General features: G+C 36.8%; 1 protein-coding gene across 2 annotated transcripts in view; it reads right to left on the bottom strand.

The window, feature by feature from the left end:
* Positions 1-4,767: 4,767 nt before the first annotated feature.
* The window catches only part of KCNH7 (potassium voltage-gated channel subfamily H member 7), a 220,409-nt gene continuing 203,380 nt past the window's right edge, over positions 4,768-21,796 (bottom strand). For both annotated transcript variants that reach the window (XM_018072521.3, XM_018072520.3), the window contains 4 exons: positions 15,744-16,007; positions 10,797-10,965; positions 7,270-7,462; positions 4,768-5,893 (listed from right to left, as the gene is read on the bottom strand). In XM_018072521.3, the coding sequence (XP_017928010.2) occupies positions 5,627-5,893; positions 7,270-7,462; positions 10,797-10,965; positions 15,744-16,007 (893 nt within the window). In that variant the 3' untranslated portion in view covers positions 4,768-5,626. The remainder of the gene's footprint in view (positions 5,894-7,269; positions 7,463-10,796; positions 10,966-15,743; positions 16,008-21,796) is intronic.

Raw genomic sequence — 21,796 nt, forward strand, 5'->3', positions numbered from 1 at the left:
CCAGCTCACGAATTTCCCGCGCCGGTCGCAGCGTGTCGGGGTTCCCAGGCACGCACCGACAGCAGTGAGGCGCTCGGGCCGTGACTGAGGCTGTTGGAACGTCTCTCCCTGAGATGTGGTTTCATCCATAAGGTAGACGTCACTGAGTTGCAGAAACAATCTTGGTTTCCATCTTGGGGTTTTCAGGAACCTCAGTGTGATTTTGAGATAAGGCAATGTTTTGGTCCTGGACAGCTCAAGAGAAACACCGAAAAATTGGAGAGAGTCCAGAGGACCAACTGGGTTGGAGAGACTGGTACATGTTGGAAGGAACTGGATTCATAAAGTCTGGAGAAAATGAGGCTCAAGGGAATTCCAACCACAGATGTCCAGGTGTTAAAAAAATAAACTACTTATTGGTAGAATTGGCTTTTGAAGTTTCAGGGTGTGATATGTTTCAATGATCTCAGACCTAGGGGAAGATTAACAAAGCTTGAGGCAAAGGACATAGGACTGATAGCGGGCACAAAGAACACAGAATGTACAGCCCTCAAGGACATTTGATAGAACTCCCAAAGTAAGGAAGAAACTAATAAAGCCAACTTAGCAGTTGTGCTGAAATCAGCTCTGACTGGATAGAAGGTAATACCGACAGGGGAAGATTATGACTACCAATTCAAGAAACCCATTGGCTCAAAAGAAGAGAAAGACAGAGCATGTGGATTTATTAGCATAAGAAGTGAGGCAATCATTTAACCAATAGAAGATAGAATACTAATTAATAAGTAACTTGCAGCCAATGAACATTAATGCCTTTACTTGCTAAAATGTATAAAAAATGTTGATAGTCATGGTGCTGTCTTTGTGGCTTTGCCACCCAGTACCCCTTCCTGTGCAGAACTGTAAATAAATCATACACCTTGACTTTGTGTGTGGATTGGCCTCTTGCCCACCAGGTGAAGGAACCTGTTTTGGGACAACAGTTTTCCAGCTCCTAAAAGTGGGATCCCTCTTCACTGGGATCCCTCTTCACAGGACAAGGAGCAATTGGAACACATTTCTTCAGGGGAAATTATGTCCAGGTATAAGAAAAAATTATTATCCAGTCTAGAAACAGTTAGACATTGGAATATATTGCCCACAGAAGTAGTGGGAGTTTCCTCAATAGAAATATTCAACACTTGGCTTGACAGGGTCCTCCTTGATTTAATGTCTTCCTTTTAAAAGGAAGCCAGCTATCTCTAGAGGTCCTTTCCCAGCCTAAAATTTTCTGTCATTCAAATTGTGCCCTCAGCTGATTGTCATGTTGAGATGTGCTACAACATTCTGCTCTCAGAGGAGCTTCCTTCAGCTGGAGGCTTCTTTTTCAGAGGAACTTGTTTTTGTTTTCATTTCATTGTCTTTCTGCTTATGTCAGCTTTCACTCTTACTTTTTTATTTCTGCTTTATGCAAGTTTCCTTTGAAAGATTTCTGAAGAAAGTATAATGTCTTTTTTTCCTTTGCTATTTTTTTTTGCCTTCAGCACCTTATTTGGAGGGCACATGAGCCTTCCTTGCTCAATCTCAGAAGCCCATAGGACTTACTTGGGTTCACTGTGTGCAGATGGGTTGTTTGTGTGTTTGTTTTGTTGTGCATATACTTGTGGTAAATCAGGCCGTGTATTTATCCCATAACAATCCTTTACTGTTTCTGAGAGTTTGCAGGCATTAAAAGGACACTTAAAACTTCTAGAGATTTACAAAAAAATAATGCAACTTGTTCATTCCAGCTAGCGTGAGGTTGCATAGATGATGACTGAGCACAGCACTGCACAGCACTACACTGCAAGTCACAGCACTGCACCATGCAGTGTAGACATGTATTAACAGTGTAAGAATTCTATTTGTGTCCAGCATTTTAGAGACCAGCAGAGCAAATGGGAGGAAATGCAATTCATCAATGGGCAAAACTCCTGTTGCTTCACCTCTGCAGGCAGCCAGAGGCCATGCCAAGCAGTGCTTTTCAGCTTTTATATGTTATGATGCTGGTGAGTCAGATAGGAGCTCTGATGAATTCTCACCAGAGGGAGGAGATTGCCAGGACACAATCTGCAGGAGAAAGAGGGAAGACAGGTTCATCTGCTGGCAGCAGTGGTGAGATGGGAGACCAGAAAACGTGTTTGTTGAGTGAACAGAATGGGAACATGGAAGGAGAGGAAGACATGTAGGTGGGCATATGCTTCCTGGAAACAGCAGAGCTGGGCAGGTCAAGACGCAGGACTAATGCGTTTTACTGTAAACTTGTGCCTGTAGATGAACATGCACATCCAAATGGTTTAGGTTGCCGCACAGCTTAACTATTGAAAAGCATCACAGTCTGTCCTTTGCTTTAAATCTTGAAGTAGACTCGTAACTGGTGGGAGTCAATGAACTTCAGAAAGAGCTCTGCTGATTTGTATGGTCTCATCTCTCACATTTGGAGTGATTGTCCCAGTTGCTTTGGTATTTCAACTACATTAGCTATTCTTGAATTTCAAGGAGACTTCTCTGAATCTACAGCTTTTAATTTATACATAGTGTCAGCCACAGGTTTTAAATGTACATGGTCAAGTTCCTAAGTTCAAGCAAACCGAAAACTTACCTCCTAAAGTTCTGAAAGCTTCTACTGATTTAGAAGCTGTGCATTGTAATGTGTGGGTATACAATCGTTAACATTATTCCCAGTTTGATTTGGAAAACACAGACCCATCTCTATCAAGTCAGAACAGACTGGGCTTAAAGGTAGCCTCACCTCTTCAAAAAAATCAACAAACTAACCAACCAGACAATGCTCACCCCCCCAAACCCAAACAAACAGGAACCCCCAAACAGCAACAAACTAATGACAAATTAAAGGGGCAATTTTTGCTGTTTAGAAAATTAACACATTTTCAAAACAAATGGTTTGTACCTGCTTCTGGAAAAAAAAAGTTTGAAACAGGGGGTCTTCATGTACTTTACTGAAGGTACCTGAGAAGGCACCTGAGAAGGTACCTGAGAAGGCAGATCTTTCTTTGCCAGAGAAGGGGCAGTTCAAGTATTGCCACTAAACTTTTGTTTTGTTTCTGCATTCCTTGGCAGATGTCTAGGGACCTTAGGATCTCCATAACATTGTAAAGTCTCCCTTAGTTTCCCCCATTCAAGATTTTTCTTCTTGATACAAAGAGAAGAGAAGGAACAAAGCCTCTTTGAGCCAAGAAAAGGAGTAAGGAATGGAACTTTTCCTTCACTTGGACTAACTGCAGTAGTTGTAGCTCCTCCTCTTCCCCAGTGCTCTTTTCCCAGTCCACCTGTTTTGCTGAGTCTCTTTGCATTAATGTGAAATACCAAGTGATGAAATTGGACAAAAGACATTTTGTAAACCAATGCTCATGCATTATACTTTTTTTCAATGACTTTATTTTTAATTTATACCAGACTTTTTAGAATGTAGCATAAGCACAGATAGTTTTTTAGAAAATGTACTAACCTGTTCCTTGTAGCAGACATTAATATAGTTACCAGACTGAGACAGAGCAGAAGTCATTAACATTTGCTATTAAAAAAAAAAAAGCAAAAAAAAAGCAGAAGCTGTTTTTTATTCAGCACTCCTGCGTCATGGAGTATATGCAGGCAGAGATTCTGAATGGTCCCTAGGATCTGATCCTGCAAGGCACTGAGCAGTGCAGACCTCCTGGAGTCGTGGTATAAGTGAGAGCAGTCAGCCTGTTGTAGCATTTGGACCTTTCAACAATCAACAGTAGCATGAGGCAGAAGAAAATTTGATCTTGTATGGGAAGGGTTGGTTAATCTTTTCACTTACAAAGGTATTAATTTCATTTTTGTATCTTTAAAAGCACAGGTAAAGCAGAGCCTTGCTCAGTAGCCCAACACACTGATTTTAAACGAGGGAAGATTCACCCACCTTGGTTTAATCTACTGGCTGTGTATGACTGGAAGTGTCATGTTTCATTCCAACCCCAACATACAACATATGTATCTGTGTGAGGGACAACTGCTATTGCATCTGTCTGTAGCACTGGTTTAGAACAGAGGGTATAGTTTGGGTTTAGTTAAGATCGATGTGCTCCCCCACCAACTGGATTATGTGCTTTTCTGAAACCAGTTTTCTTCCTAGAGGAATTTCACATTAAAGCTATAAGATTAGAAAATCATGTGAACATTTTTAAATATTTAAAAACAGTAATAAAAAGGTAATTTCATTTAAAAATAAACACAACATTTGAAGCAGAATAATATTTTAATAAAATTAAATCTAAGTATTCACAAAGCATTATGCACATACAGTACATACTGTATTTAAAGCCTACAGACCTTAAATCATTTTATTCTAATGTAGTCAGCTTTGGACACAAGCTAAGCTTACTCATTTTGTAATAAGAAAGTTTACAATTGTTCCTGAAAGTGATTTTACATATATACATATATATATATATATATAGCTCTATATCTATACTCCTACATGTAAGTGTAGGTATATACATATACTTGTGTGTATGTGTGTATATAAATATATATACACATACACATACATACACACCTATGTACATATATAAAATACACACATGCACCCATACAGGAATGTTGCCTGGTGTATGTGTGTGTTCACATACAGATATACCCTAACCAGGATCATTGGGAGGGGCCAGTCAGTAAAAAGAGGTAACTGCAAACAGCCACCTTACTAATTATAACACAAAAATGTGTGAATTATTTTTAAATTAAATAGGTTGTTAATAATTTGCATTGAACAAAAGGAACACAGTCTTCTGTATTATATAGAAATTAGGTTTATTGCATTTGATTATGTTTGTATGACAGATGAAGAGTGCCTGTCTGCTCATCACAGCTAACTTCTATGATGCAATTAAAAAAAAAAGAAAAGCAATACAAAACCCCAAAACCAAAATGTAGTGGAAACAAAATATTCAATTAATGCAGTTTTGTGGATGTGACCTTTGGTGATACTTTCCAGCATGCGGCAGAATTTTCCTGCTGTTAAAATACTGCCCTACTTCAACTGGTTTGAAAGGAGGCTGTTTTCTCTATCTTAATTGTTTCAAGCCCAGAATACTTGGTTACCTTATTCTTTCTTTAGATTCAGGCTAGTTGTGATTTATTATAGAAAGCTCACTGAAAGAAAGATAAATCAGTTTTCAAAAGTGAGCTAAAAGAGGATTTTGCTTTAATTTTAGCTTGGTCAGGTAGGAGTTTTTCTATGTGAATTATTGTTATTGGTCTCCTATTTGCTCAGAAGACATATCCACAATAAAATACTATTTCCATGACAGCAGTAAATGGTAATCTCCATGCAACGTAAACTGTAATTTCAGAACATGCATGTTATTTAAAAAAAAATAAAAATTTAAGGTGCCTTGAGAATGCTGGCAGTTTTATATTTGGAACATACAATTAGTGTGTGTATATATATATTTACATCAGAACTGCTCAACTTTACCTTACAAGCTTCAGATTTAGGAAAATATACAGTACTTTTGCATATAATGGTATATTCCTTGTAGCCCCTGAGTCAAGTATAGAGGATTTAAATACAAAAAAAAAAAAAAAAAAAGGAAAAACAGCCATTAAAAGCACTTACATTTTTATGTGAAGTAATAGTATAAAAGTACTATTTCCCAGGAAGACCAGGATCAGAAACATGCCTATGAAGACTCAAGATTCCTACAGTGCTTAGTGAAGATTCTGGCAAGGAAGGGTGCCTAATTGGCGGGAGACAAGGTTTACAACGCTGTGAGGGCCGCTCTACACATTGGTCATGTTCTTGGTCTAAAAAAGAAGCCAGATTGTCTTCTGAGGCTGTGTTCAAATGCACTCCACTTGAGAGGGATTCTTTGGATTTAAGTTTTGATTTTTCAACGTCTAGAAGTTCAGGGCACTGGGAAGGATGAGAAGAAACAAGATGTTAATAATTAAATTTGTCTCTTCCAGGCTCTTGTTCTGCTCAAAATTAGCACATTCAGAGAGTTGATAGAAAATCATCTTTGAAAATTAAGCAGTATTCTGAAATATTTTTACATGGTACTGCATTTGATTTAATGTAATTGAATGCAATTCTGTTGATTAATTGTAGAAGCATGGATATCTTTTCTTCTCCTCAGACCTCCTCATATAACATCAAGATACACATATGAGCAGCCCTTTCTGAAGGGCTGAGTACTCTTGAGACCCAGCCTAAGAGGATGGATCTCAACATTTTTGAATTTGCAGTTTTGTTTCAGAGCATAACTCCAGAGTTGCATAATTCTGAACAAACATTTTGGATTCCAGTTTCAGCACTCAGTTATTCTTCACTTTTAAAGTTGGAATTTGTGTGAAGTGTGCAGTGCGCCTGTTGATGCTTGCACAGGATTGCACACCTCTGTTCAAACAGAGATATTTGTGTGTGTTTTGTGCAGGTACATGCATGGTGGGTTTACACTTCTGAAAAACTACTGCTGTGTGTTTGGTGCCCTGATAATCTTTATGCATGTAAACTGATGCCTTCTGGATGTGTTAAACTTACTGTGCCCATATATGTCCCAGCATACATATGAGCTACACAGCCAAGCACACTGGATTTGCTAATTGTATGCTATATGACTGATTTAGGATTCCTAGACATTCAGAAACCTGTTTGGAAATAATAAGCCACATCTCTAAGCCGTTAAACTCCAGTAATCCTGAACAAATTTGGAAAATTATCAAATTTTGCCTGAAAAGAACTGGAATGGAAAATGTGTATTGGGAAACACAACTATGTCATGTCTCTGTTTGTTTGTATTTCCAGCAATAGCGAGGGACTGGACACAAGAATGGGTTTAGCCCCTCACAATTCCATATGTGTATAAGCATCATGCTGCATCAGCTGGACTTGTCTGGTCTGTACCTTGAGGAAAACATAGTCATGCTTCTTCTCAGGACTTCATGAATGGGACCTATGGTAGATGAACCTATGCAGGCAGGTCTGATGCTTGGAATGTCTTTGTGTCTTAGAGCTGTGTCTAATATCTACCTTTTCTGCTAACTTATGTGAAGAGCATGTCAATAAAGGAAATCAGTCTGATTGTGAGATCATTGTATGAATCTCTACAACCCTCACAGAAAATCTGGCCTCTGAAACTGTGATGTCTAAGCTCCCTGCGCAGGTGTCAGCTCAAAGCAATAATTTCATATTTAAACTAGTGAACAAGCACCTAGACTGGTATGGATTTCTTCCATCATAAGATAAAAAGACCAGCAAAGATCTTTTGATCTTTTTGTACATATACTTACCTGAGATGAAGGACTGAAACTTCTGTCTGTTTTAATGGATGCTGCAGGCTGAAGCTTTTGCATCGCCCGAGCTGTTGACTGTTGATACTCTGCCCCTGCAGTCACCATGCTATAGGCCGGTGGAATGAGTGCTGACTGCCTTTGTAGAAGCTGCAGGATGGTTTGGATATCAGCAGTCATTTGAGATTCAAGCCTAGAGAAGTAATACGACATCAGTTAACTCATGGCCAGGAGTGGGAATATTTTAACATATTGATTACAGAGGCATTCAAGAGGGCCCTGCAGTTTACCAACAAAACTATTGTTTGTTGTGGCATGACGATGTCTTAAACAGGAGAGAACAGTAGAGGGAGTACTGAGCCCTTCCAAAGCTTCTGGCTCTCCCTTTCCTTTGTAGGACATACCTGAATACTTGTCTCCCATGTTTTTGCAACGTTAAGAATGTGCCTTATGTTTGAAACTATGTATCTGGTTGAAATGAAGTGAAATAAATGTATTCTTTTCATTGTAACTGAATTGATTTGTACTGGCTGAACATGAGACACTATTTCTGATGCATCTGACAATTAATTCTGACATTCCCATTGCTAATACAATGCACTGAAATAAGCAGAAACTACATTTGTTTTTCCACAGTTAGAAAATGAAAGATAATTTCAAGATCATTAAAAAATCCGACTGTCCAAGTCTCCTTACTGCGAAAATTTATTCAAACTTATTCAGGCCTCAGTTAATGTCAGGATTTCTGATGTTCAAATTTTGTAGCTTTTTATTCTTTTTTTCCCCTCTTCATAAATTTGTATATGACTTCTGAAACACTTGAGCTGCTTGTGTTGTTCATACTTACAATTCCATAACCCTGAAATGATTTTCGAATGGCCTTGTCAAGATCTGTGACTAACTCAGGAATAGGTAATGCCTGTTGTGCCTCCCCAGCTGCTGGAAGGCTACAGCATGCACTGACAGACTGTAATGCAGATATACAGCCTTCTGTAGTGCAACTCAACTTCTGACAGTAAACAAATCTTTGTCAGCTGCCTTCAATGTTGTGAATGTTACTCCTTGGGCTCCCTGCGGCAGTAGAATTGATTCTGTGCTGTCAGATTTTTGCTTTTAGCAGGTGCTTCACTGTTGTCCTTTTTTATCACGTTGGAGTTGTCCATTGCCTGTGTAGAAAAGTGTCTGTGAAATTATTCTGAAAGGTGTGCCTAAAGGATATTTAGGATGCTGTTTGTTTCTTTATCGGGAGAAACTAATTTTGTGGCATCAGCTCTCAGAAAAAAAGGTGCAAACTGAGACTATCGTTGGAGTCAATTGTGCTCTACTTGCCCTCTTGTTCATCTCCCTTGGGTTCTTTGCTACTTGCAAATATGCTGTTCTCACACAAGCGTGGTGCTGATGCCACAGGGCGATATACTGCAGTAGCAGCAGTATGCCACCACCCAGAGAGCTTCCATCTGCTAAACCTGGGTCTTAAAATCTCAGTGAATAAAAGGTAGCATTGGAGGATGTGTATCCATTACTGTCTTTGAATTAACTCTAAAATTGCTCCCTACTTACTTTGTTAGCACTTGATGGAATTTTCTTGGTATTACAAATCAAAGAGTACTTCTGGTAGACTTTATTAATCATCATTGCATATAAAACTTCAATTTCCATTCCTCCAAATTTAAAACAAATCCATGTTATGACACTCAAATAAACAGGAGAACCCTAGATGCTTGGCCCATGGTCTCCATGAAATTCCAGTTGCTTAAAGAAGAGAAACGGAGATAGCTCTAGGGACATATTTGTTGTAGAGTGGCTTTCCAGCCCTCTATGTCTATCAATAATTGCTATGTCAAGACTCTAACTTGGCATGGAAGAATTCAGGAAGAAGTGACTGTGCTTTTTAGTTTGGCAGGTTAGATCTGACATAGGCAGGAAAGAATAATGCCTGTTATATTCATAGAAGACCCAGCAAGGCCCAAAATCCTGAAAGCATGAAAAACTTTAAAAACATGAAAAGAGTTAAGAATAAAATTATTTAATAAAACATGTGACAATTTAGTTCTTAGTTTATCAGTAACAATGATATTTTCTCACAGAAGAAAATACTGAGAACTGGCATGAGAATTTGATAAAACTATCAGTAAATTTCATAAAACTATGGGTAAATTTGAGATATAACTGCAGTCTTAAAAGCTTAAGATTTTACTTAAGGAAATGTTACCAAAAGACTACATACTGTTGATGGGGAACCTGCAGCTTTTTAGTTATGTGACATTTACGGTTACTTAGATTACTTGATTTTACTGCAATTAGAAATTGCATCAATTTAGGCTTACGTGTTAAAAATTGTCTTTTAAAATGTACTATATAGTGTTCAGAAATGAAAAATACTATGATTTGATTGACTTCTGGTAGATGAAGGAAGCAATATGCAGTTAACCTGGCTTTAAACTGATTGCTAAAATATACAGCACAGAATGCCATTGAAGAACTACTAAAGTATAATTAGGACCGAGTGCATGTCATAGTATTTGTCACGGAAAAATAATGGAACTGCAGAGTTAAAATAACAAAAAAACCACTGTCCTGAGCATAGGGCAATTTAAAATTAAATGAAATTACATTGTAAATTACAGTGTAGGATGGATCAAAATTCTGTAATCATATTTTTAAGATGTTCTAAGCTATAGTGCTTAGCTGCCAGCATGACTAGTATATCAGTATTAAGCAAATGTAATATTGGATTCTGACAAAGCAAATGTTATTTTTCTGTCGTGAGAGATATAAGTATTTTGTCTGTGCATACTCCTATGTTTTATTATAGATTGCAAAAAAGTTAATGCGTCAAAAAGGGAATTTATCTGCAATACATTTTTAAAAGCATGCATCTGGTGTAGTTTGGGTTTCCAGGAAAGAAAAGTTACTTCAGATATTGAAGCTACTGAAAATTACAATTTTGTAGACGTGTAAATATCTGGTGTCCCTGCCCACAGCAGCAGATTTGGAAATACATGGTCTTTAAGGTCCCTTCCAACCCAAACAATTCTGTGATTCTATGATCTAGGAACAGCATTCTGGATGAGGTGAGATTTAGATTTAACAATTTTAGTTGCCTCAGTATAACAAGTACAAGTGCCTACAGCTTCCTGGTTAAAAACAGATGGTTTCCTAAACAGTCGATCAAGGAAAAAGGCTTTCCTGCAAGGGAATTCAGAGTAGCTAATAGGGGTACTAAGAGGTAAGAAACATGAATATCATGGCAATAAATTAAAAAATGTATACCCAGAATTCCCAGAATCAGGTTTTCCAAGAATCTGGAAAACTTAACTTAGTTGATATCTAGGTTCCTCAGAATACATATAGACAACAAAGTGATATTCTAATCAGACATATTTTTGTGTTTTTGAGCTTCTGAAGATCTTGATGCTTTTGGAAATTTCCTGCACAAACTCATTCCTTCTGTAGCATCATCAATATCAGTTGTATTATGTAGCCTTTCACACATATGTTTCTTCTGGTCCTATCTCTGTTTTTACCTGTTGAGTTGTTCTTGAAGTAAATCTAATCGGTTCTCCACTTCCCCATATATGAAATCACTTTCAGTTTCACAGATCCCCCATGTAACATGGGGTAATGCCGGTTGAACTGGGGAGTCCTGGTACTCCTGGATGTTCTCCTGCTCCCAGTTTCTTTTATCGGTGATATCTGATGAAAGACAAAACATATAAAAATACAGGTTTATAAACATACTGTTAGAGAGGGGTTGACATTTCTCAAGCACCCACTTATTCGTGTGTCTCAAAACCTTGAAAGTCAAATTGGTACATTGGAACATTGACGGAACAACTCTCTTTGTTTCTTACTTCTATTTAAGGAAAGAAAACTGGTCACATCCATGCTAACATTTTTAAGCTGTAGATAAACAAGCAGCTTTGTCTGGTCTGCATCATCAGAGTTCTGCTACTGAATGTCTCCTCTTCCTTTAGTTTTATTTCTACTATTTTATTGATGAATCTGGAATTTTCTCGAGTTTATTTTTTTTTTAGCAATTTGTTATTCACTGAAATTAGAAATATTTGTTCTAACCTAAATGCATTAAATGATGTACCTGAATGTCTTTGATTGCGTGTTTCAGAGGCCTGACTAAGCCTCTTCTCTTAAATGAACTATTGAGGTGTATTTACTGTTTAGCTTTTTGGTGTAAAAGACTTGCTTCATTGCATTTACAGCGTTGGGCATGTGTTACAGTGCATTGGAATGCTCCCTCTAGAGAAAGGGGCCAGGCCTCAGCCAGCTGTCTTACTAATAACTGTAGCACTACTTGTCTTAACAAGGTTGGTGAAATGCAATATGTTTTGTCTGAGACAGGGGCCATTTAATGCAGCTCATATTGCTTGCAAAAGGGTACTGGTTACTTTCAGAAAGGAAATTGATTTTCACTTATGTAGCTTTTAACATCACTACTCTCCAAGCCAATCCTTACATCACTGTGTAAAGCATGTCTCTGATACTCTTATAGTACTGTAGGGTGAAAGGTGCCTGTTAATTTTATTTTATTATTTCGGACTTCTAAAAGAATGAAATATTCAGCATTGCTGGGTCAGTCAAAGATCATTTTAATATTAAATGAAGCTTCATGTAAATAATATTTTTTTTCTTTCACACCCCACCCTGTTTGAACTGCAGATAAAATTTTGGATTAAGATAGAGAAAAAAAATTATTTCAAGTTAAAAAAAATCCCAATTACATTATTAGGATTTTACTCAGCGTTTCAGCTATCTTGCTGAATTTAATTACCTTTCTAAGTCTTGTATATTTCATACACAATATATGAACTATTTAAAAACACTCTTTGTATGAGTCATTTATATTTTATCTCCAGCCCCTTGTAAGAAAAATGATGATGACTACTCCAGTTCTCACCCTGTATCTGCTGTGCTGAAATTCCATCCCTCTTGACCCTCCCAATTCTTGGATCTCTGTGATAAGGCATTTCATGGTAGCACCAAACAGAACTCCTTCCTTTTGCTTGGACTTCTGGTTTGAGCTATTTCTCCTTCCTCTTTCAATTTACTTAATTTATATCTCTGGGGATTTATTAATTAGTTTACATTCTTGGCTCTACGCCATTTCTCCTGTTCACCAGGATGGTGAAAGGTTACACATCATTTATCATGGGATATACTAGTTGCACTTATCAGGTCACTTACCACTGTGAGCTTTGCAGAGGTGACATATTAGGTTGAACAGTGCTTTTTCTACAGCTCTCCCTGCCACTCTGAGCCTTTGTTTACTTTGAGTGAATCTGTCATGTGAACAGTCAAAAATTGCTCAGTACCACTCTACTGTGATTAAAAAGTCTGTTTAACACCTGCTCAATACAACTCTCTTTAGAGTTGTATATGTAGTTATTTAACTATATGAAGTTATAGAACATATAAAAGTTCCTACTGTTCTCAGGCTGCTGCCTCAGCATACAGCTGGACAAAAATCCTGGACTGCTTATAAGGCATCAGCAGTCAGATTTGAATCCCACATCAGTCCTCGAATGTTTTTTTCAGAGCTTCTCCTAACTCTTCTCTTGGCACTGCACGCTGATAACTCAGCATAGGTTACATTCACTTCATGTTTGTGAAATTTTCTAAGGAACCATATCAGCCAGACCCATGTTCCAAAGAAAAGAGAAAAACACCACAGTGTGGATGACATGTAAGAGCTTTGTCTAAATGCTAATAGCTAATCCTTTTCAAGCATATCTTTTAGCAGTGTTGCTCTAAGTGAAGAGAAATGAAAAAAAAAAAGTGCCTGCTCAGATTTAGGATTTCAAGTAGATTTAACCAGGAAGGGGAGTGCTCACTACATGACTCCAAGTGGAAGGGGAGACTTCCATCTTTTTTTTTTTTAATCAGAGAGAGGTAGTTGTTGCATTATCTGATCTTTGGTTAGCAGGTGGTAGCAGGTTTCCTCGAGTTGTAGAGAGTGTTTGATTTTTGTCTGACACGACCTATAACTGATTTTATGTGTCAGGCAGAAGGAAGGGGAAAGAGATTTCATCTTGGCTGCACAGAAACCTGTTCAGCTTCTCAGCCACTTAAGCCAACAGAAGGAAAGAGATAAAGGGTGTCACAGAAGCATGTAATTTGGTTTTAGGAGGCACACATGGCACAATTTGCAGCGTCCAAGGAAAAGTTGGAAAGCTCTCAACAAACCGAAGAAAGCAGACTATGACAAATTCAGGGGTACAATTTCAAACAATGGGTTTAGGTGCAATGGATGTGATAAATCTGGTGGAATTATAAGTAGTGAATTTCAGGAGCATTTTACTGTTTATAATTTCCTGTAAAAATCAAGATGTTGATTATTTTTCACAATAAATCATTCAATAAAATCACAGATTTCAATGCTATTCAATGCAGGGAAATCACAGCTATTTTTTTGTCCCAGAATATGTATTTGGAGACTATTCTAACAGACATTCAATTTGTGACAAAGCAAATGAATTGCTACCGAAATCACAACATAAGATCACACACTGTAAACCAGGTAATACACTATAAAATATGATATTGTACTGATCTAAGTGTCTTTTCAGGTACTTCCAGATACATAATTAATCCCAGAAAAGCCAGGCAGCAGTTGCAACTTTGTAATCAACTATGGACTTCCAGGGGTTGAAGAATCTTAGACTGAGAACTAAATCAATAAATGTATAACTAGGTTCACTTGAACAATTAAAGAATCAATCTTATAGCCCAAATAATGATCAAATGAAAATAGCATTTTTCCTTAACATATAGCTAACCACTACAGAAAAATTATCAGGTCTTCAAAAAAGAGCCATATGTTTTAAAGTTAAAAGTTGCATTTTAGGATTATGAGAGAGATGTTTATACTGTTTCTGCCCACATTATACAATACATTATTAATAGTCTTTCCATTCATTGAATTAATGACGAAAGCTTAAAACAAAACAAAAGGTAATTAAATATGTATCAGTCAGAGTGGTAATGAATTGGAGTAGCTTTATACAAGTGAATTTATATCTAAGATTTATAAGGTACCATAATATATGAGGACACATACAAGCAGAGTCTATTTCACTATTTCATTATGTTTGTAACTACTTTTATGGTAAGTTATAATCAATCTCTAATTAATAGCAGGAATAGGAATTTAGTTTAAAATTTATATCAGTCAAAGCTAATCATATTGACCTTGAAGTTTCTATGAAAGCTTCAAGAAAGCTCATTACCCTTCATACACATTACTAGAAGTGCTAGATTACAAAGTGGAAAAAAGAATGTGGCCTTAATCAAAATACATAACCTTTATATATTCTAAATTTAGCTCAAATAAAATCTGCAATAGGTTGCCTTGGAAAACGTTGCTATAGCTGCAAGGACACATTTCTGGCTATTGGTAGAGGAAAGGTAAGCTTTCCAATTGCAATATGTATGCAACAAGTTTATGTGGTGCAGATTTATAGAGCCTTAATTTCAGGAGACCAGACTTCACACATTTGTACCTCTGAGATGTAAAAATCATTGTTTGGTCTGATCAGTCATTAGGTTTATTTAAAATGATAGTCTAAAAGTCTAAAGTTTATTGAATGATGGTTAAATGGGTAAATTGCCTCAATGGAAACTGCTGGAGGAAACAGCATTAAACAATAAATATGTAATTCTTCCCTTTAGACTGAAAAAATTACAAATGAACTTGCAGCAGTATTTAAGTATATTAATCCAGAGGTTTTCATTTATTTCCTTCGCATTGCTGAGAAAATTAATATTTTAGTATATTAGATGTAATTTTAATTATGTGATTTAACTCTATGTAAAAGAGTCTGAGATTGCTTAATATTTTCTGATCATTTGTCATATACAAAAGCTCAAATCTTTATTCCTGTGTGTTGCTTATGGAAGCCAGGATTTGTTCTGTGTGATGTAATGGCACTGTAACCAACATGTGCAGCATGATTTTTTTTCACTCAATTTTTGTCGTGTCTTGTCAATGTCATGAATGAAACTAGTTAACTGAAATAATTTTTTTGGTACATCAATCACTAGGTTTATCTTACTCTTTACAGTTTTTACTGTCATCCAACCTTGGTGCATTAAACACCCTTTGAGAGATTCTTTACTGCTTTGTGTGCAGTTTTCATTCATGGGCACTCAGTGAAGACCAGTACCAGTGGACAATTTTAAAAAGTTTGTTTAAATTACTTTCCTAAGGTAATTCAGTTACAAGATGATTTATTAAAAAAACATTGAATTACATTTTGGAGGTTCTGTGATACAGCCACTACATTAATGCTCTTGAGAAATAACAATTTTTGATCTAAAATGTTTTTTCTCAAGCTTTTAGGAAACACAAAAATAAATATTATGTAAAGAATAATTAAACCATTCAGAAAATTTTTTTGGTAAATCAGAATAAAAGAGATGTTTGCTCAAACTTTACAAAATAGCAACAGATGGATTACCTTTGCAACAATTGCTTCTTTTGTTAATAAGAATTTCTTCTGTGTCATTATCCATTTCTTCAAAGTCCATCTCTGTGGTTTTCTCTGTTACAGATGGGTAATCAGCTATCCCAGAGAACAGGGGCTTTTGCTCATCTTCAATGGAGGACACAAAAGATGATGACCCACTTTTTTTCTCCTCAAAATGTTTCTTAATAGATTGATAATATCTGGTGGTGTCTCCTGAGGGTTCAGGATCACTCTGATCATTATCCTTGAAATAATCTGTGAAACAGAAATGTGTGTGTACAATAATAAGCAGTTCATGAAATTGTACTCTAGTTTATTGTGGTCTGAGGATGCACATGATTATTATATCAGATAGGAAGTACATTGTCTATTAGAATAAATTACTTTAAAGCCTTTTTTTGATTATTCTATAAGAGGAGATTTAAATTTCCTTTGAAGTCTAGAAGACATTTGCACATACGTAGTAAGGATTCATAGTCTGTAAACCTTAACTCATTTTGCAAAAAGTTGCTTATATCAAAACAACAAAGGTTTTATCCAACAGGGTTCTCCTGTGTGCTCTTTTTTTTTTTTTTTTCCCCAGTAAGGATGAGATTTGAGGAAGCCTTATATTCCAAAGTTTACAAAAAAATAAAATATTTCATTCCCTCTTCCAGTTTCTCTCACTGTCCGGCATTTTTCACAGTCTTGACAGGCTAAGAGTCATGTATGTTAGACTTGATATCAGAAATACTTATTTAAGTAATTCTCACATGAGAGTGTCTTTGCTAATTATTCTTTTTCAAGAAGGAAATGCATTAATGTATTAATCTACCACTCATCCCCAAAATTTCTGGGCCCACCTAAATGGAGAACGTATTTGTCCACACTTATTACAGGAGTGATAGGGTAGAGAGAAACCCTGTTGGTACAAAAAGAAGGGTGTTCCTTGTCTGACTTTGCGGGATTGCCTCAAAACAACTTTCCAAAGCAGCCCAAATTCCTTAACCTTTAGAATTAGTTGCAATTATCTGAATATCTGATCTTTTGAATAAGAAAAGTACACAACATTCTGTAATATATATGGTAGCAGAATACCAGTCAAGTTGAGAATGAATTTTTCATTAGTCACAATCAATGCCTATAGTGAGCAATAGTAGATTCAGTTCTCTTGAGAAGTGACAAGTAAGCCTAGATTAAAATAGATACCTTTAAAAACACATCGTAAAAATTAGATAGGATTTAAACCCAAGAACAATCATTTATGAATACAGACAAGTCTTGATCTCTTTTCAGCATAAACTTGAAGCTAATTTCCAATTCAGTATTTGGTTTTACATATTCTTAACTGAAATGTCAAGATAATTTCAGTTCTGCTATTTATTTAAAACACATTTTAACAGGGTAGTCTCAACAACATATAAATACTGTAACTAGTTTGCATTAACTTCCTGGGGAGACAGCATGATTTCCCATCTGCTTTGTGCTAATTACTAATCAACATAGCTCTGGAATGTCTGTAGTCTTTACAGCCTACGGCAGTGGCTAATACAACTTTTAGTATATTTCCTGGGTTTCTTCTCTGTTTTCTGGTCACTGTAAGGAAATGAAACTGTGGCCTCATCTAATCCTCTTTGTCTGCACATAAAAAGAATGCAGTATTTGTAAAGAGCATCCTACAAGTGTCCAGACATTTGTGAGCAGTGAGAGCAGGTAATGGTGAACAAAATAAATCCAATAACAAAGCAGGCCTCCTTTACCCTCTAGAGTCTCCAAGGGTGATTAACACAACCTTGGTCTTTATTTGGCTTCTGTTAAGCAGGACTGCTGACTGTAAGTGATACTGATGATACTCTATTACTGCAAAGGTGTCAACACAACTGCAAATGGACCAGCACTGGGGGCTCTTGTGGGATGCTCAGGCTGGAACATGTTGTCTGCAATTCCATCTCCAAAACAGCACAAAAGAAATCTTCATAAGAAAATTCTATTGTAGATGTCTTCCATGGAGTTTCTTGTGGGAATATATGCTGAAATACATAGTCACGCTACCGTAAATTGTCTTAATTACTTCGTGTTTTACTGACTTCAACCTGTGAAAAAGACCTTCTAATGAAAGCTTGAAATTGGCAATTTTTAGGGTAATTCTTTATGTTCATGGGATTTTGTGCACTAACGGCAGCTGTAATGAGCACTCTGTGGAATACAAATCAATCAGTGGACTCATTTTAAGAAGAGGTCATTGAGATTCTAGTGAAAAAAATTGTATAGCAGCTGAAGCGTAGCAGACCGTCTTATCTGTCATATTCATAAAATACTAAAATATCTAGAAACATGAAGCCAGGTTCTGCTAATAGTTACACTGCTGTAAAACCAGGGTTATTGAGTTGTTATCCCTGCATTTAGTCTCCATCTATATCAAAACAACAGAACATATTATTTTCCAAATGCTGCCCAAATATAATGAACTCACTGTTATGAAAAGGAAAGCAGAAATATGTTGAATTTAGGGTCCTGCCTATTGAAATCAGGGAAGATTTGTTTGTCAGCTGATCTATTTCAAAATAGACATCTTTGGCTTCACCGCCATTGCTTTATATTCTAGCCATCTGGTTACACTCAGAGAGTCAAAAGTTGTTTTCTTTTTAAAAGACTCATATTTAATTCGAGAGATTCTTCTGTCTGGAGGATAATCTTGTGATACTCCGCACCTAGAGCATGAATTAAAATAGAAACTGCTCTTTTTAATTAACTCTTCAGGACCTGATGACGATGCAAACTCTGTACCTTAGTAGTGCCTCTGTAGCTCAGTGGAAATAAGCTACAAATAATATCTAGGTAGTGCTTTATTCAAAATGTGAATGTCTCCAGTTTCTCATTCCTTTCATAATGAAGTCCAGTAACTGGTTTGGAATGAATTTTCCAGAGGAGAAGTTTTCTATCTGTGTATGTATGGATAAGTTCACTTTCTGTCATACAGACTCCAGGCTTCAAAAGGTTTCTTTTTTCCCTTTCTATTCTGCTTCCAAATGTAATCATTAAACCCTGCCTTTATCCCCCCCCCCCCTCCGAATTCTAGTGGTTCCTCTTTCCTTTTGCACTAAAGCGAGTTTCACTTTCTGATTCTGATTGCTAGAAACTATGTTTTACTGAAGATGATTACTTTGTAACTTCCTGCTTTACCAAACATGTACAAACATAATTTACACTCTTTATGGGACATGTTTTGGCCTGTTATGTGTTTTGGATGCCTGCCAAGCTTATAGGCAATGTCCTCTGATATTTGCTGTCCGGAAATTCCAAAATCTTCGAAGTAATTATCAGAAGGTTTGTGTCATGCTTTTCATGCATGCACTGGCAAAGGAAGGGAAGAAATGGGACTGTCACAAGTCTGGGTCATATATGTATGACACTAACCCACAGAAATACTGGCATTAAAATCCAACTTGGTGGGTTGCTTACCAGAGATTAGACAGGGTTTTTTTGTGTGACATGGTCTGTAGTATCAAAATTTTGCATTATTCAGACAGTGCCAGGCTGCATGATCTAGATACGTTTTCTCTTAATGTATTAGTCTGCTGCAAACAATATTAGTGAAAGTGCCAGTAATTCATTACATGTGGAGAAGCATGGTTTAATACTGCTGTAATTTCATTAACTGGAATTTGTCATACTTAATCAGGCCAGCTATGTAGCCTAGTGTTTCAGAAGGTGGTAGACTTTTACTCCCTTTTCAGCCATCCAATAAAAACTCCTGTAATATGCTGAGACAAATTCAATTTTGTGCAGGAAATGAGGTGAATGACTTCCTTACTCCCACAGAAAGCAATTTATATCCCAAACCATAAAACAGACAATCCTCATCATTAACATGATCTGCATAACTATTAATCTGTTCGGCAGAAATGACATCTTCCCTTTCCTTTGAAAAAACCTACCATATTATTTTACACTACACCAAGTACATTCTTTGGTGAGGAGAAATGCCCACTGTGACTTGGATGGAAGGATGGTTAATGGCTCAAAATGTCTGGAGATCTTCAGATTGATTCCCAGCAAGTTTTTCGATTCAACTGTTACAAGCTCTTCTTGTGTGATGTTCACAAATATTCCTGTGATGGTCAATCTATCTTTCTATGTATGAACAAAGTATTTGCTAGTCATCATGATGATTTGATATGTGTTCTTTAATTTAAAATGTTCATTACCTTGTCAGAGAGCAGAAAAATGCCTATGTGCCCACCCATGCACCACAGGCAGCAAATATCTTGAAGGAAAAGTCAGTGACCTAGCAGCTCAGATGGTATATTAAATGCAATACCACAAGCAGGGTTGAAAAAGTGCAAAATTCAAAGATCAAAAGCTCAAAAGCTTTTGATGCATAATTTGAAGACTGGTGATCAAACCATGCCTATGTTTTTCATCATATAGATGAGGAGCAGCATAAAATCATTCAGGGAAAATGGTAATTCTAGTTCCTGAAATCACGGCTTTTCACTTAATGGTGTAAGAATATTTACTCCTGTAACAAATGTGGATAGAGCCTTCCCAAATCTTTGTTCGTGAAGCCTAGCCGTGATGATGATGTAAGAATATTATAATATTTATCTAATATCAAAAAATACTGGTACCATGGAACAGGACCAGTATACGAGGGGTGATTCCAGAGAAGTCTATTCAAGTGGTATGTAGACTAAACTACTCTACAGAATGCCAGTCAGGGAGTTTAGGATCATTAAACTGCTAATTAAAATGCTCCTGGTTTTTTTTTTTTTTTTTATTGCTGTTTGCTTCATACTTAGGTGAATGTGACCAGTATGGAGTACATTTCTAAATACAACTGAGTGCCTTCTGGTAGACTGGATAATGGAAGAGTATGAAAAAGGAGGAAGCTGATTGCCTGTAAATGTGAAAATAAAAAGCAACTGTGTCTGGTCATTCAATAGACAAGTGTTGCTATGTTAAAGCAACATGGTGGACGTTTTTTGCCATATTGTTCCTTTATCTAAGAATAGAAGAAAATATTAAAGTAATTTATATTCCTTTGAGATAGATTATTAAAACAATGAAATTGTTATATGACATATATACATATATATGAAATAAAAGACTGCAACGAGTCTTATGGTAAACAGTATGAGGAATTTTAGTGGATTTATTTTCCAGTGAGAGAAGGACGTGATCTCCACAATCTTTACAAATGTGTAATGAGGAATAGATAAAACTCAGGACTTCATTTTGTATGCAAAATTGGAAATGAGAACTACTCCACCTTTGCTACCAGAAAATTTGTCTGAAAACTGATTTTGGTTTTGTCTATAGAGATATTTAACTCTTCTCAAACATCAGAAAGTACTACAACTTACCCTGAATCCAAAAACCTAAACAAACTTCAGTCATTTATAAACCTTGAATTTTAGGTTGAATGAGCTCTTGTGTCTCAGAATCAAATTGGCCTATAGTCAGCCTCAGAGTCCAGATGCTGCATGTTGTGACTCTGGATGTTTGTCAAAGCCAGTCTCAACCCATATCCTACAACTTCCTTGTGAGAGGTAGGGGAGGGACAGACCCTGATCGCTGCTCTGTGACAGGACCAGTGACAGGACCCAAGGGAATGGCCTGAAGTTGTGTCATGAGAAATGACACTGAATATTAGAAAAAAAAAATTTAACCCAGAACATGGTTGGGCACTGGAAGAGGCTCTGCAGGGAACCTGACAGAGTTCAAAAAGCGTTTGGACAACACTCTCAGGCAACATGGTGTGACTCTTGGAGGTGGTCCTGTGCAGGCCTAAGGCTCAATGACCTCTGTGGGTCCCCCTTCAAACTTGGCATATTCTGTGATTCTGTGAATCTGTAATTTGTCTAAGTTCTACCAGACACATGAATTTGTATTTCTAGAAGTCCTGCTTTAACACCTTCAGTTAGACGTCTGTAGACCTGTCAGACCTCAAAATCTGAAACAATGCCAGAGACCTACAATAGTTCCTCAAACCAGAGCTGTTGAAATCCTTATAGTCTTCAGCACATATTTGTTTTCCTCCTTCTTCCTCACTTCTGCTCATT

Source organism: Manacus vitellinus, unplaced genomic scaffold (assembly GCF_001715985.3).
Source record: "Manacus vitellinus isolate BGI_N305 unplaced genomic scaffold, ASM171598v3 scaffold_22_pilon, whole genome shotgun sequence".
Classification (NCBI taxonomy): domain Eukaryota; kingdom Metazoa; phylum Chordata; class Aves; order Passeriformes; family Pipridae; genus Manacus; species Manacus vitellinus.